The sequence below is a fragment of the Nerophis ophidion genome, linkage group LG29, assembly GCF_033978795.1.
Source record: "Nerophis ophidion isolate RoL-2023_Sa linkage group LG29, RoL_Noph_v1.0, whole genome shotgun sequence".
Lineage (NCBI taxonomy): Eukaryota > Metazoa > Chordata > Actinopteri > Syngnathiformes > Syngnathidae > Nerophis > Nerophis ophidion.
The window spans coordinates 10,056,173-10,074,622 of NC_084639.1; the positions used below are offsets into that span (position 1 = coordinate 10,056,173).

The 18,450-nt window shown below is 39.7% G+C and overlaps 1 protein-coding gene across 1 annotated transcript in view; it reads right to left on the minus strand.

Annotated features, from left to right (window-relative positions):
- Positions 1 to 18,450, minus strand: part of gfra4b (GDNF family receptor alpha 4b) — a 165,223-nt gene that overhangs the window by 15,605 nt on the left and 131,168 nt on the right. The window contains exon 6 of the mRNA XM_061891644.1: positions 16,706 to 16,840. Within this exon, the coding sequence (XP_061747628.1) occupies positions 16,706 to 16,840 (135 nt within the window). The remainder of the gene's footprint in view (positions 1 to 16,705; positions 16,841 to 18,450) is intronic.

Sequence of the window (18,450 nt, forward strand, 5' to 3'; positions counted from 1 at the left end):
CTGGTAGGCAACAGTTTATCTCAGAAGAAAATGGTCTAATAAGTGTAGGAAGACATGCATTACAGTAGTAAGTTAGGATGTATACCAAGTACCTGTATTTTTTTGTTCCTAATTGGGTCGGTCTATGACAGGGGTCAGCAAACCAAAACGTTGAAAGAGCCATATTGGACCAATAATGCAAAAAAACAAATCTGTCTGTAGCTGTGAAAAATGAAAAGTCATATATAAGTGTTATAATGAAGGCAACACATGACATAAATGTCTATAGTAGCTATAATAGCGTACTATCAAAATGACTGCGTGTCACAGACTGAAGCAAATCTTCGTTGGCAGAAATGTTGAAATGTAATATTTATTCTACATATTTTTGCAACATTGGAAAACATTAGTAACACTTCTCAGAAAGTGAGCTAAATTCTGGAAATTACTGTCTTAGAATGGCCAAAGGTATAGATGTATGTGTCCAAGTTAAAGGATTCATTACAATCTTTGGCAAGCTTTGCTGTGGTCTGGAACAACATGACACCATACTTGCCAACCTTGAGACCTCCGAAAGGGGAGGGGGGTGTTGGTGGTAGCGGGGTGTATAATGTAGCGTCCCGGAAGGGTTAGTGCTGCAAAGGGTTCTGGGTATTTGTTCTGTTATGTTTATGTTGTGTTACCGAAATGTGTTCGTAATTCTTGTTTGGTGTGGGTTCACAGTGTGGCGCATATTTTTAACAGTGTTAAAGTTGTTTATGCGGCAACCCTCAGTGTGACCTGTATGGCTGTTGACTTGTGTGTGTAAAAGCCGCATATATTATGTGACTGGGTCGGCATGCTGTTTGTATGAAGGAAAAGCGGACGTGACGACAGGTTGTAGAGGACGCTAAAGGCAGTGCCTTTAACGCACGCCCCCAATATTGTTGTCCGGGTGGAAATTTTCGGGAGGGGCACTGAAATTTGGGAGTCTGCTTGGAAAATCAGGAGGGTTGGCAAATATGCATGGCACACAAACAACTATCAGAAATGCAGCCAGTATTACATACGGATAATGTGTCATGAGACATGCAAAATTAAATGATATACAAAGAGAATAAAAGTTAAGGATTTTAAGTGAGCTCAAATATAGCTACAAATGAGGCATAATGATGCAATATATACATACAACTAGCCTAAATAGCATGTTAGCATTGATTAGCTTGCAGTCATGCATTGACCAATTATGCCTGATTAGCACTCCAACAAGTCAATATCATCAACAAAGCGCACCTTGTGCATTCACGCACAGCATAAAACGTTTGGTGGACAAAATGAGACGAAGGAGTGGCAAACAAACTGTGGCGTCACAGTCCACTCTATGGTGAGTTCAAGAACCGCCAAAATTAGTAGGACAAAACAATGTTTACCAAATACTCTAATCAGTGAAGACTACACAGAACATGACACCATATTAGGGTTGTAAGGTATACCAATATTAGCATATTACCGCGATACTAATTAATCATATTCGTTACTATACCCCCTCTGAAAGGTTAAGTTTCTTACAAGTATCATCCCTGCAGGACGAGGAATAGCTACAGTAAACATGCCTCACTACACACCATAGCTTACCAGCGTCACAATGGAAACAAACGCCATTGGTGGATCTACACCTAACATCCACTGTAATGATACCAAGTACAGGAGCATATCTAGTTGATACTTCTATGATTACGTCAATAATTGTTGGCATCACAACATCTATTTTAAACTAAGGAAATATGTCCCTGGACACATGAGGACTTTGAATATGACCAATGTATGATCCTCTATCGGATTGATACCCAAATTTGTGATATCATCCAAAACTAATGTAAAGTATCAAACAACAGTTATTACATTTTAACAGAAGTGTAGATAGAACATGTTAAAAGAGAAAGTAAGCAGATATTAACAGTAGATGAACAAGTAGATCAATAGGTCATATTCTACCACTTGTCCTTAATACTGTTGACAAAATAATAGAATAGAAAATTGTCACATTGAGTTTGTGACGAACCCCAAGATGCGAGCAGGCAGCAGGCATTGAGCAGGTAAACATGATTTAATTAAACACTAAAACAAGAAAAAACCAAAAGGGTAGAAACAAAAGGCGCGCACGAGGCGGATAACAAATTTGGCTAAGAACAAAAACACTTACTGTGACACGACGGAACTATGGCATGAACAGAGTGAACAGAAGTAGGCACAGCTACAACGATAAGTAATAATGAAATGAACAGGTAGTGCTGACATCGGCACGGCACGACAAGCTGTAACGACAATCAACCGGTAGGAGCGACAATAATCCAGCACTGACTGGAGGACAAAGCAGGTAAAAATAGGAGCGGGCTGATTGACGCCAGGTGTGGCCAGGTGCCAATCAGCCGCAGCTGAGGGGAAAAAGCGCTCAGAGAAAAAAAACAGGAAACAGACAAAATAAGAGACAAGTTGTCTTGTATGTTCACTATTTTATTTAAAGAGAAACTTGCAATAATAAACATATGTTTAATGTACCCTAAGATTTTTGGTCAAATAAAGCCAATAATGCAATTTTTTTGTGGTCTCCTTTATTTAGAAAAGTACCGAAAAGTATCAAAATCATTTTGGTACCAGTACTGGTACCAAAATATTGGTATCGGGACAACACTACACTATATGCAGTTTTAAATTTTCCGTTTTATCCAGCAAATCTTGTATAAGTCTCCTCTTTATTCCAGTTGTTGCCTATGTGTTGATGGAATGAGTTCAGCTTCAGGGTTACGTTCCGCGCATTGGGACTGGGGCATGTGCGGTACGAAGGGTCCCCTCAGACACCCACCCGGGAGATCTGGTGTTTAATTGCATAATCTCGATGTGTTAATCCGACTTTTCCAAGTCAAACACGGCCTTTAAGGTGTTTATTGCTTATTTTGAGCCCAGTTATTTGAGAAAATCAGACTTAGTGCATGGAAACAGAGTCACAGTTTGGCCTTACTAACACCGTTACTCTTTTTTGGTAACCGGTATTCGTTTCTGTTTCTTACTTTACATTCTTTTCGTAGCCTTGAGTCAACTTGAAGCGATCAGAGACGCAATTTTACTTTGCTCGACGAGCATGTTCCCGAGCAACGGAAGCAGAAGGGTAGATTCAGTGGCGGGCCGTGGGTTTCCCACCTAGGCCTTCAGTGATGTCCAACTTCAATGATTACCTCTCCAAAATACCATCATTGATGTCACCACATGACCATTGCTGGAGGAATACTATCCAGGAACACACTTACGCACTCCTGTGCATTGAAACACATCAACACTGTAAAAAATGGGTTATTTTCTGGCGCATTTGAAAATCTATTATAGGACAACAGCAGTTAAAACAAATCCAAAAATTGCAAAAAACATATTCAAAGTGGCAAAAAAATTAAACATTTGAACTCACAATGGGGACGGCGTGGTGCGGTTGGGAGAGTGGCCGTGCCGGCAACCTCAGGGTTCCTGGTTCGATCCCCACCTTCTACCAACCTCGTCACGTCCGTTGTGTCCTTGAGCAAGACACTTCACCCTTGCTCCTGATAGGTCGTGGTTAGGGCCTTGCATGGCAGCTCCCGCCATCAGTGTGTGAATGGGTGAATGTGGAAATAGTGTCAAAGTGCTTTGAGTACCTTGAAGGTAGAAAGCGCTATTCAAGTTATAGGACCTATTCGACGTCGTATAAGCCAGTGGTACCCCTCGTCGTCGGCTTATTCGAGTGGAAATGGCGAGCATTTCTCCATTTCATCGCCGGAACAGCTGAGCTAGCTCCCGGGGTTGGCCGACATCGTCTCACAAGATGTCCATCCATTTTTTACCGCTTATTCCCTTTGGGGTCGCTGGTGCCTGTCTCAGCTACAATCGGGCAGAAGGCAGGGTGCACCCTGGACAAGTCGCCATCTCATCGCAGGGCCTCACAACATGTCGTTTCTCTTTAAATATCCCTCTTGAAAATGGCCTTGCAAATACGTATCTACCACCTAATCAACGTTCTGTTCTCGTTCTCTGCAAGCCCGGTATGGCTACGGCACCACACTTCCCGCTTCCTGCTGAATTAAAACTTGTGATTGGATACTCACTTTGGATTGACAAGTGATACCATGAATTGATTAGCTTGGACCCCGACTTAAACAAGTTGAAAAACTTATTCGGAATATGTGCTATACCAGGGGTCGGGAACCTTTTTGGCTGAGAGAGCCATGAAAGCCAAATATTTCAAAATGTATTTCCGTAAGAGCCATATAACATTTTTCAACACTGAATACAACTAAATTTGTGCATTTTTAAGTATGACCAACATCTGTAGAGTATAATAAGTCTCTTAACAATATTGTTATTGTAAAATTTAACTAATAATACATATAATACTTCTTAACATTAATGCGACATCTTGAACAGGTGCGGTAGAAAACGGATGGTTTGATTAAAATGCATGAGAATGTTTTATATTTTGAACGTTATTTTTGAAACTGTGATTACCAGCGGAATTATTCATTACTTATCGTGTTAAGCAATGTCAGCTAAGATTTATCTGAGAGCCAGATGCAGTCATCTGGCTCTAGAGCCATAGGTTCCCTACCCCTGGTTTAAGCATTAGACACCTTTTTACCTGCACTCTGCCTCCCGCTGTTTCCCACATCTACAAAGCGATAAGCTACCGACTGCCACAAGCTACCGACTGCCACCTACTGATATGGAAGAGTATTACACGGTTACTCGGCATAGCTCGGTTGGTAGAGTGGCCGTGCTAGCAACCTGAGGGTTCCAGGTTCGATTCCCTCTTCCACCATTCTAGTCACTGCCGTTGCGTCCTTGGGCAAGACACTTTACACACCTGGCCCCAGTGCCACCCACACTGGTTTAAATGTAACTTAGATATTGGGTGTCACTTTGTAAAGCGCTTTGAGTCACTAGAGAAAAGCACTACATAAATCTTATTATCTGAGAGCCATATGTAGTCATCAAAAGAGCCACATCTGGCTCTAGAGCCATAGGTTCCCTACCCCTGTGCTATACTTTGCAATATACTAATAAAAGTTTCATTCAATCAATCAATCAAAACCTGGATAGGCTTCTGTCAATAACTTCTGATCTGATTGGCTATCGCAACTTTCCATCAACTCTATGTGTTCTCAAATTCATCCGCTAACGGTCCCGGTGGGTATCCAATCACAGGACGCGTAAATGTCTCGTTCAATGTAAGGCCATCTCGAAGGCCTTACTGACAACCCGTGATCTGATTGGCTATCACAACTGTCTATCAACTGTAAGTCTCCGTTCACTTACAGTGCATAGAAGCCTGCATTGTTGATTCTGAAGGCCTCGAGCAGATTTGGTACACCATGGTAACATAAGCAATTCATAAAACTTCCTTGATCCAGCTCCTCCCGGGGGATCCCGAGGCGTTCCCAGGCCAGCCGGGAGACATAGTCTTCCCAACGTGTCCTGGGTCTTCCCAGTGCCCGAAACACCTCCCTAGGGAGGCGTTCGGGTGGCATCTTGACCAGATGCCCGAACCACCTCATCTGGCTTCTCTCCATGTGGAGGAGCAGCGGCTTTACTTTGAGCTCCTCCCAGGTGGCAGAGCTTCTCACACGATCTCTAAGGGAGAAGGAAACTCATTTCGGCCGCTTGTACCCGTGATCTTGTCCCTTTGGTCATAACCCAAAGCTCATGACCATAGGTGAGGATGGGAACGTAGATCGACCGGTAAATGGAGAGCTTTGCCTTCCGGCTCAGCTCTTCCTTCACCACAATGGCTCAATAAAGCGTCCGCATTAGTGAAGACCCCGCACCGATCCGCCTGTCGATCTCACGATCCACTCTTCCCTCACTCATGAACAAGACTCCGAGGTACTTGAACTCCTCCACTCGGGGCAGAGTCTTCTCCCAATCCGGAGATGGCACTCCACCCTTTTACGGGCGAGAACCATGGACTCGGATTTGGACGTACTGATTCTCATCCCAGTCGCTTCACACTCGGCTGCGAACCGATCCAGTGAGAGCTGAAGATCTTGGCCAGTTGAAGTCATCGGGACCACATCATCTGCAAAAAGCAGAGACCTAATCCTGCAGCCACCATACCAGATTCCCGCCTTCACTGCGCCTAGAAGTTCTGTCCATAAAATTTATGAACAGAATCGGTGACAACGGATACAACTCTATAAACCAGGGGTCAGCAACCCGCGGCTCTGGAGCCGCATGCGGCTCTTTGATCACTCTGATGTGGCTCAGCTGCATACTTGCCGACCCCCCCATTTTTATGGGAGGTTTCCGGATTTCATTGCCTCTCCCTAAAATCTCCCTAGGATAATATTCTCAGATTTCTATCCGGACAACAATGTTGAGGGCGTGCCGTGATGACAATAACATTAAAGCTCTCTAGAACATGCTGTCGCGTGCGCCTTCATACCATGTTAACTGAAAGACGGCCGGAGGGTCACATGTAGTGTGCGGCTGGCGTTACCACACTCAGGTGACTATGAGGCATACCTGTTCAACAGCCATACAGGTTACACTGAGGGTTGGGATATAAACAACTTTAACATTTTTACTAATATGCGCCACACTTGTGAACCCACACCAAACAAGAATGACAAACACATTTCGGGAGAACATCTGCACTGTAACAGAACATAAACACAACCGAACAAATACCCATAATCCCATGCATCCCTAACTCTTTTGTGCGTCGGTTGAGGTGGGCGGGGTTGGGGGTTATGGGGGGTGTATAATGTAGCCCGGAAGACTTAGGGATGCATGTGATTCTGGGTATTTGTTCTGCTGTGTTTATGTTGTGTTACGATGCGGATGTTATACCAAAATGTGTTTGTCATTCTTGTTTGGTGTGGGTTCACAGTGTGGCGCACTGTTAAAGTTGTTTATTCGGCCACCCTCAGTGTGACCTGTATGGCTGTTGAACAAGTATGCCTTGCAGTCACCTACGTGTGTCTGCAGAAGCCACGTACAATATGAAAATGGGCTGACAAGCTGTTTTTATGTTTGTAGAGGGTGTTAAGTACAATGTCATTACAGAACGCCCTTAATATTGTTGTTTGCGTGAAAATCCTGCTATAAGCTAAAGGAAGGAGCATAATATGACAAGAAAAGAATAAGAATACTTTGATATTTAGGGAAAGTGAATAAAAAAATAATTATATCTTTAATTATGATCATGATTTCTGGTAAGGTTAGGCCAGCAGAGAATGCATTGCTGGCTCTGACGGCACACCACTCCGTAGTTTGGGTTGCAATGAGCTTATGAGTAAAAAGGAACAATCATGAAAGGAACTACACAGGACAAAACACAGAAACTACAGTGTGATGCCAAACAAGATCGCTAAAACATGGACACCACTACTTCTATACAGGGGGAAGAATGAAAAACATTTATTAAAACAATGTGCATGTAATTAAAACTATTCACAGCTGGCGCCACAATGCAGGCTGGGAAACGGAAGCACTCCAGTGACACTACATTAATATAATGACTCGCTTGTGGCCAGAGAGACATGCACTTTCACTTTCTCTTTATTAACTAGCAGCAACAACACACTCCACACAGCAGACACAAAGCTAAGATGGCTAATGTCACTATGTAACTTTTTTTAAGCTTGATAAAATACGGTCATAACTTAGAACTAGTTGGATGACACCTCTGGGATGGCCTGAGGGGGTCTGTATGGCTCTCACTGGCACTTAGTGACTTTGACGAGGGGGGCAGGACGCCTGCCACGCAGAAAACTACAAATGTGCTGACTTGATCCATGGCATGCGTCACTCCCCCTTTCCCCATTCGTTAAAAAGACGGGAGTCGATGCAACTAAAATTACTGCTACCGTATTTCCTTGAATAGCCGCCGGGGCGCTAATTAATTTAAAACCTCTTCTCACCCCTGCATTTACCAAGGGCATGCAGTAAAAACTTGAGTGTGATAATGAAATAAAAATAATAAAAATGTATTCTGGGGACCACTGCTCTACAGCATGTCATCGCGCCCACTTTTACACCATCCTGTCTGCGTGCCGGCCGGACGCATGCATTATGCTGCTTTTTATACGAGATTGCAATGCATACTTGGTCAACAGCCATTCCTTTTGCACTGATGTTTGTGATATAAACAACTTTAAAACTCTTACTAATATGCGCCACACTCTGTGAACCCACACCAAGCACATTTCTGGAGAGAATTGGCTCTGTGACACATGCTAAACGCAGCATAGGGATTACCCATAATGCTGTGTATCCGTGTCTCTTGGATATATTATACACGCGCCCCCAACCCCGCCCACCTCAACCAACGCACAAAGGGGGGGGGGGTTGGTGCCAGCGGGTGTATGGACGGTGTAGCCAGGAGTCGTGGATGCATTGCATTGTGGGTAGGTGTTGTGTTGCGTTTGTGGTGTGTTGAAGGCCATGTGTTCTCCAGAAATGCGTTTGGTTAGGGTTCACAGAGTGTGGCGCATATTATTAAGAGTGTTGAAGTTGTTTTATATCACAACCATTAGTGTGATCTGTATGGGTGTGCAACAAGACCCCTGGTTTACACACAGTAAAAGTAAAAAAAAATTCCTCCGCCGTTTTTGAAATAATGGCAGGGTAAGGGTTACAAGTGACGTCTCAAATTTGACCCGGCGGTCAAAGTAAGCATGCGCTTATTAATTTGGGGAGTGAGTTTTGCCCGGTTGTAATTCAAGGCAGGCGCATATTACATGCCCGGCGGCTATTTAAGGAAATACGGTATCTTGGTCAAAACTGCAAACAAACCAAAGAAACAAAAAGTTTTTTTCTGAGGAGGCCAAAAAGCAAAAATAGAGCCTACCCGGAAAAAAGGACAGTCAAGGATCAACATTGTCCCAGCTTTCACTCGCTGGCTTGAGCTCAAAGACGAGGAATTTCAGACCTTTATTTTGTTTCGGCAAGCCTCGGACTAGAGCTGCAGGAGAAGAAGGGTGCAAAATCTCTTCATGCTGCTGTTCTGTCGGAACACTGTCCTTTAAATACATTTCCTGTAGACCCCCTCTCCTTGTGGGTCTAATCTTGGTGCCGGACAGTCTGGCCTGTCTATCTTTCCTTGTCATTATTCCTATGATTAGTTTAAGTCGGGTGAACTCCAAACCCTATCCTCTGTCCCTATCTGTGGACCTTCTACCAGGTGTTGCTACCGTCTTAAATCTTCCTAACGACACCTACATTATTTTGGGATTCACTATCTCCTGTGGACACTTTTTTATTTATTTATTTATTTTTTTACATCCCTCATCAGACATTCCTATCCATTACATCATATTTACATACATCATATATCTCAAATCCCAGGGGGTGATCAAGGGGATGGGTCAAATGCAGAGGACACATTTCACCGCACCTGGTGTGTGTGAGAATCATCTGTACTTTAACTTGACTGTTGTCTGCCTTACATGTCAAAATATTTTTTGTTTCTATCACAACCGCAACCCCGAAAGGGACAAGCGGTAAAAAATGGATGGATGGAACAGAACACGCCATATTTTTCCAAATCTTTTCTTAAAGGCTTTGAGGTACTTTTTTCTATGTAACTTTTTGTGAAATTTATTAAATTTCCTTTACATTTTGCCCATAATCCACAATCCATGCGTGAGACAAAAACACATATTTGTCTTATATGTGCACTCTAAATATTGACAAAATTCCGACCAAGTGGTGGCTAACACACAAATAAAAGGAGTCATCTATTTCTTCTACAAACCCCAAAACCAGTGAAGTTGGCACGTTATGTAAATGGTAAATAATCAAAATCATTTTCAACTTATATTCAATTGATTAGACTGAAGTGAAGTGAAGTGAATTATATTTATATAGCGCTTTTTCTCTAGTGACTCAAAGCGCTTTACATAGTGAAACCCAATATCCAATTTTTACATTTTAAACCAGTGTGGGTGTCACTGGGAGCAGATGGGTAAAGTGTCTTGCCCAAGGACACAACGGCAGTGACTAGAATGGCGGAAGCGGGAATCAAACCTGCAACCCTCAAGTTCTACCAACCGAGCCATACCGCCCTATACCGACTGCAAAGACAAGAAACTTAATGTTCAAACTGGAAAACTTGTTTTTTTTTGCAAATATTAGCTCATTTGGAATTTGATGCCTGCAATATGTATCAAAAAAGCTGGCACAAGTGGCAAAAAAGACTGAGAATGTTGAGGAATGCTCATCAAACACTTATTTGGAACATCCCACAGGTGAACAGGCTAATTGGTAACAGGTGGGTGCCAATTGGGTATAAAAGCAGCTTCCATGAACAAGGATGGGGCGAGGGTCGACGCTTGGTGAACAAATGCGTGAGCAAATTGTCCAACAGTTTAAGAAATTTTCTCAACGAGCTATTTCAAGGAATTTTGTGATTTTACCATCTACGGTCCGTAACGTCATCAAAAGGTCCAGAGAATCTGGAGAAATCACTGCACGTAAGCAGCATGCCCGTGACATTCGATTCGTCAGGCGGTACTGCATCAAAAACCGACATCCGTGTGTAAAGGATGTCACCACACGGGCTCAGGAACACTTCAGAAAACCACTGTCAGTAACTACAGTTATCGCTACATCTGTAAGTGCAAGTTAAATCTCTATTATGCAAAGCAAAAGCCATTTATCAGCAACACCCAGAAACGCCGCGGGCTTCGCTGGGCCCTGAGCTCATCTAAAATGGACTGATGCAAAGGGGAAAAGTGTTCTGTGGTCTGACAAGTCCACATTTCAAATTGTTTTTGGAAACTGTGGACGTCGTATTCTCAGGAACTATCCGGATTGTTCGAGGCGCAAAGTTCAAAAGCCAGCATCTGTGATGGTATGGGGGTGTATTGGTGCCCAAGGCATGGGTAACTTACACATCTGTGAAGGCACCATTGATGCTGAAAGGTACATACAGACTTTGGAGCAACATATGTTGCCATCCAATCAAGGTTATCATGGACGCCCCTGCTTATTTCAGCAAGACAATGCCAAGCCACGTGTTACAACAGCGTGGCTTTATAGTAAAAGAATGGTCTGCCTGTAGTACAGAACTGTCTCTCCTTAAACATGTGTGGCGTATTATGAAGCCTCAAATACCACAACGGAGACCCAAGACTGTTGAACAACTTAAGCTGTACATCAAGCAAGAATGGGAAATAATTCCACCTGAAAAACTTTTTTAAAAAATTGGTGTCCTCAGTTCCTATCAGTCCAGTTACGGTAATAATTTTGGATGTTTAAGAATGCTTTATAAGCAGATTCCGATTACATGCATTGTTAGACGCCTCTTGCTAGTTGTTTTAATGATTCTGAATGCATAGAAAAAAGATGTGTATTTGTCTCGCATAGGAATTGTGAATGATATACAACATAAAGAAAAAAGCTGCAGTTCCCCTTTTACAAATAATTCCCTTATTATTTGATTTACCTTTGGAGGGGAAATGACCAGTAACTTTAATATTTTTTTCAAAGTAATGTTCCCAACACTGCAGGCTGATATCCAAAGTCCATTTACGTACTGGAAGATTTAATATACTGTAGTACTTCAACCTTTGCGCTTAATTAATTCCCTGACAGAGCTTTAACTCAAAACATAACCAAAATTAACGTCGCCAATTTATAAAAATGATGGATTAGATTTATGTAGCCCTTTTTCTGGACTCTCCAAGTGCTTTACAGTGAGACCATAAAAGCCTAATGTTAACATATGACATGGATTTCAAAAGAAAAACAAACTTTTAGATTAGAAATATTGTATGAAAAACAATATTCAACAGCTTTGAATACAGTATATGAATGTGATGGAATATACACAGCATTTACCTTGGAGTAAATGCTGTATATAAAAAATAAATACATTTAAAAAAGGGGCGTGTCTTAATTTGACTAGTGTTGGATGGTTCTTGTTTTTGTTTTTTTTACAAAGTGCGTATTTTATGTAGATTTACAAGTAAACCAATTTTACAAAAGTCTTATTTAGGAAAAGAATGGAAAAAAAAAACATGCTGCAAATGACTCCAAGGTAAATGCTGTATATTTACCTTGGATTCATTTGCAGCATGTTTTTTTAAATTGAACTTCTACCATATCTCCTTTGAGCTGCTTCTCCGTCAAATACACCATCAGCAGCTTCTGCATGTTTTCATGCATACATGTCAGCCATTTTTGAATTCATTTTGACATCCTTGGCTGTCACGCTCCGGACTCCTCCTGCAGACCAGCAGTCCTACACCCCAACTGCTCTGCCCGTGTTTTTGATTATTTCCTTCTTTAATTCAATGAATATCATTCACTTCTTCTCCTCGGCCCTTCCCCTTTACACTCACTTTTTCCGTTCCACAATGACGTCGTCTTGTAGCTGTAATCTAATGACGGGGAGTAAGACCGTACGTGGTTCACCGTGGCATAAGCGACGGCAACCAGCTCGTTACTTCAAATTTGTATTGCAACTTAAAGGCCTGCTGAAACCCACTACTACCGACCACGTAGTCTGATAGTTTATATATCAATGATGAAATATTAACATCGCAACACATGCCAATACGGCCGGTTTAGTTTACTAAATTGCAATTTTGAATTTCGCGCGGAAGTATTATGCTAAAACGTCGCGGTATGATGACGCGTGCGCGATACATCACGCATTGCAGAGGACATTTTGTTCCAGCACCATTCCCAGCTATAAGTCGTGTGTTTACATCGCATAATTACACAGTATTCTGGACATCTGTGTTGCTGAATCTTTTGCATTTTTTTCAATGAATAATGGAGACGTCAATGAAGAAAGCCGTAGGTGGGAAGCGGTGTATTGCAGCCGCCTTTAGCAACACAAACACAGCCGGTGTTTCATTGTTTACATTCCCGAAAGATGACAGTCAAGCTTTACTATGGAACAGAGATGTCAAGCGAACACGGTTGGATTGGACCACACACACAAAGTACAGTGTATTATGCAGCGATCATTTCTAAAGATCGTGTTTCGAAGAGGGTCCCTTGCGAAGGGCAGAGATGGGCATCGCCACCACCCGTCGACTGGTGCTGAAGAAATGGTACGACCATATAATCTCACTAAAACACTAGTAACACAATAAGCAGACAATGGATTTTCCAGAATTACCCTAGTAAATGTGTCCAATAACATCTGAATCGCTCCCACTGCCCTCGTCTTTTTTTGTCTTTTTTGTAGTCCTTCACTCTCACTTTCCTCATCCACAAATCTTTCATCCTCGCTCAAATTAATGGTGATATCGTCGCTTTCTCGGTCCGAATCGCTCTCGCTGCTGGTGGCCATGATTATAAACAATGTTCAGATGTGAGGAGCTCCACAACCCGTGACGTCACGCGCACATCGTCTGCTACTTCCGGTACAGGCAAGTCTTTTTTATTAGCGACCAAAAGTTGCGAACTTTATCGTCGATGTTCTTTACTAAATGTTTTCAGCAAAAATATGGCAATATTGCGAAATGATCAAGTATGACACATAGAATGGACCTGCTATCCCCGTTTAAATAAGAAAATCTCATTTCAGTAGGCCTTTAAAACGGGGAACTGCACTTTATTTCTAAATTTTTCCAATCGTTCACAATCATTATGATAGATAAAAAATATATATGTATTTTTTTTGCATTTTAACATGTAAAAATCGGCTCCTTGCAGCTAATGGTAGCAATCAATTCCACCTGTAAATCACTTTAAAAAATGCATTCAAAAATCGTCAATACTTCATTTACTTTACGTAGCCCGTGTAATAACCAAGCTGTAGCGACATTGTTATTGTAAGAGCGAATACTGAGGAACTCTATTTTTAGAGTAGTAACAAATCGGCGTGCTTTGGTATTAGCCGTAAAAGCTAGCTACGACAAGAAATAAGCTAGCTTCTACAACAACACAAAACGCGTTTTGAGTTTGTAATGCACAACACAATGCGATAGGACACCAATTTGTACTGACTGAAAAACATAAACAATCATATTACAGTATCTGTAAAGTATTATTTCATGTTTTGTTGGTACTCAGCTAGCCAGACAGCATATACACTGTAGTTGTAATAACACACATGACTTACTGCGTGGATTATGATCGATATAAAGTGTGACCCTCTCGATGGACAGTTGTTCGTCTGGTCCAGCAGGCTGTGGATATTTCCTGTTGATTTGGGTTAAGCACTCCATTTATGTCAAAATAGCTTGTCTCCAAAATCAACATTTTCAGTTCCTAGTCCCTTTCACCTCATACTCTCAGCTTCCGTCCGCTCCATTTCACCCTTCATTCGTGCTCGCTTCTAGAAGCAGTAATTTTTCCTCCGTATATTTAGCTTCAAAAAGATGAGGTTGTGAATCCTCGTTTGTTCAAAAAATTGTTGTCCGTTACGAAGTCTGCCATGATTAGAAGACAGATACGCGTTTGTTTCCCCAATAAAAGGGACACACATTGACAAAGGTAGGAAGTGCGCTGCTATGGAAACGAAAATCCTGTAAATGATTAAAATGATCAAAATATGGTAAATATTGTACATATTTGACTGATGTATGAAGGTGTCTGTTACTAAATTACACATATATATATATTTTACATGCAGTGTGTATATAAAACATATTACATATTGTTATAAAGGTGTCTGTTACTACATTATATATACTTGCAGTTTGTGTATAAAACATATTACATATTGTTATGAAGGTGTCTGTTACTATAGTATACATATGCTTGAAATGTGTCTATAAAACATAGCACCTATTGTTATGAAGGTGTCTGTTACACCATTATATATACACTTACAGTGTGTATACAAAACATATAACATATTGTTATGAAGGTGTCTGTTACTCCATTATATATACACTTACAGTGTGTATACAAAACATATAACATATTGTTATGAAGGTGTCTGTTACTACATTATATATATACAAACGTACTTGCAGTGTGTGTATAAAACATATTACATATTGTTATTAAGGTGTCTGTTACTATATTACACATATGCTTGAAATGTGTCTATAAAACATAGTACTTATTGTTGTGAAGGTGTATGTTACTACATTATATATATATACTTGCAGTGTGTATACAAAACATATTACATATTGTTATGAAAGTGTCTGTTAGTACGTTATATATATATATATATATATATACAAACATACTTGCAGTGTGTGTATAAAACATATTACATATTGTTATGAAGGTGTCTTGTACTATATTATACATATGCTTGAAATGTGTCTATAAAACATAGCACCTATTGTTATGAAGGTGTCTGTTACTACATTATATATATACTTGCAGTATGTGTACAAAACATATTACGTATTGTTATGAAGGTGTCTGTTACTACATTATATATATAAATGCAGTGTGTATATAAAACCTATTGCCTATTGTTATGAAAGTGTATGATACTACATTACATATATATACTTGCCTTGTGTATATTGTACATATTACATATTGTTATGAAGGTGTCTGTTACTACATTATATATATATATATATATATATATATATATATATATATATATATATATATATATATATATATATATATATATACTTGCATTGTGTATATTGTACATATTACATATTGTTATGAAGGTGTCTGTTTCTACATTATATGTATATATATATATATATATATATATCCGTCCATCCATTTCCTACCGCTTATTCCCTTTCGGGGTCGCGGGGGCGCTGGCGCCTATCTCAGCTACAATCGGGCGGAAGGCAGGGTACACCCTGGACAAGTCGCCATCTCATCGCATATATATACACGCTGTTGTTAGATATCCCACTCCAGACCGGGCCCCCTGAGAAGCCCAGTCTAGATTGTATTTTTGTATGTATATATATATATATATACTTGCAGTGTGTATATTGTACATATTACTATGAAGGTGTCTATTACTACATTATATATATATATATATATATATATATACTTGCAGTGTGTATATTGTACATATTACTATGAAGGTGTCTATTACTACATTATATATATATATATATATATATATATATATATATATATATATACTTGCAGTGTGTATATTGTACATATTACTATGGAGGTGTCTGTTACTACATTATATATATACTTGCAGTGTGTATACAAAACATTGATGGAGCCGCATCTTCCCAAAAAAAGACGTGTTCTCATCTCTCATAATAAATGTGAACGTTCGGCAAAATTCCCAAAAAAGTGCAGTTCCCCTTTAAAGAATAACAATGAGCCGAGACAAAGCTTGTCTCTTAAAACACTGGCAAGTAGAGGTACCACTTCACGTATAATTTACAACTTAACTAGTTGCTTATGTGATGTACTCCCAAGTAATTACTGCATCAGTGTCGTTAATAGAACCTGCTTCACGAGATTGTCAATTGAACTCCGACAATCGTTCTGAAAAAAACCTGCTTTTAATAAGATAGTCGATTGTGTTATTTATTTGAGTAATTACACCTTAAAAGTCCAACAGAACTACAGGTAAGCTTCTATAGTTGCAAATAAAGCAACTAAAAAAAACCTTATTGTTCCGTCTCTCTTCAGTATTTCGACTTTATTGTGGTTTTATTCAGGTTTATTTGACGGTGATTAACTTCCCCTTGTCTGACAGAATCAAAACATTATTATTACTGCTTGTGTCGGACTTTGTTGGTTGCATCATCGTCATCGGACTCCTGGCCCCTCAAAGACAAGTACGAGCGCCACTCACTGAGACAGATGTTGTGTGTGAAGTAGCCCAGGAAGTCCTCGCATTCTTGCCTCTGGTTGCCGCTGGCCACGCAGGAGCAAAATGGCGCCACGCTGGATGTGGCGTTGTCGATGTAGTTGGGCGTTATGGTACTTCCTGTGGAGAAAACGCCACCTGGTTTTACACATTCATGCGCCAGTGTGTTGCATATACTATAATACAGGGGTCACCAACCCTTTTGAAACCAAAGAGCTACTTTTTGGGTACTGATTAATGCGAAGGGCTACCAGTTTGATACACACTTAAATAAATTGCCAGAAATAGCCAATTTGCTCAATTTACCTTTAATAAATATATATATATATATATATATATATATATATATATATAAATTTGTATTTCTGTCATTCCGTAGTACATTTTTTTTCCTTTTACGGAAGGTTTTTTGTAGAGAATAAATGCTGAACAAAACACTTAATTGAACGGTTTAAAAGAGGAGAAAACACGAAAAAAAAAAAATTAATTTTGAAACATAATTCATCTTCAATTTCGACTCTTTAAAATTCAAAATTCAACCCCCAAAAAATAAAGAGAAAAACTAGCTAATTCAAATCATTTTGAAAATATTGAAAAAAAACATTTTTGGAACATCATTAGTAATTTTTCCTGATTAAGGTTAATTTTAGAATTTTGATGACATGTTTTAAATAGGTTAAAATCCAATCTGCACTTTGTTAGAATATATAACAAATTGGACCAAGCTATATTTCTAACAAAGACAAATCATTATTTCTTCGAGATTTTCCAGAACAACAATTTTAAAAGAAATTCAAAAGACTCTGAAATAAGATTTAAATTTGATTTTACAGATTTTCTAGATTTCCCAGAATATTTTTATTTTATTTTAATCATAATAAGTTTGAAGAAATGGTTCACAAATATTCTTCGTCGAAAAAACAGAAGCTAAAATGAAGAATTGAATTAAAATGTATTCATTATTCTTTACAATGATAAAAAAAATAGTTGATTATTGATTTAAATTGTCAGGAAAGAAGAGGAAGGAATTTAAAAGGTAAAAAGATATGTGTTTAAAAATCTTAAAATCATTTTAAAGGTTGTATTTTTTTCTCTAAAATTGTCTTTCTGAAAGTTATAAGAAGCAAAGTAAACAAATAAATGAATTTATTAAACAAGTGAAGACCAAGTCTTTAAAATATTTTCTTAGATTTTCAAATTCTATTTTTGAGTTTTGTCTCTCTTGAATTAAAAATGTTGAGCAAAGCGAGACCAGCTTGCTAGTAAATAAATAACATTTAAAAAATAGAGACGGCTCACTGGTATGTGATGCTATTTGAGCTATTTTTAGAACAGGCCAGCGGGCGACTCATCTGGTGACCCCTGCTATAATATATACAGCAAAGTACTACAACTTGCTAAAGCCGGCTGCTATATATATATATATATATATATATATATATATATATATATATATATATATATATATATATAGTAGCCCGTGCGTCTAAATCGATTTTGGAGACGGGCGTTTAAAAGAAGCAGGCGGTATAGCTCGGTTGGTAAAGCGGCCGTGCCAGCAACTTGAGGGTTGCAGGTTCAATCCCCGCTTCCGCCATCCTAGTCACTGCCGTTGTGTCCTTGGGCAAGACACTTCACCCAACTGCTCCCAGTGCCACCCACACTGGTTTAAATGTAAAAATTAGATCTTGGGTTTCACTCTGTAAAACGCTTTGAGTCATTAGAGAAAA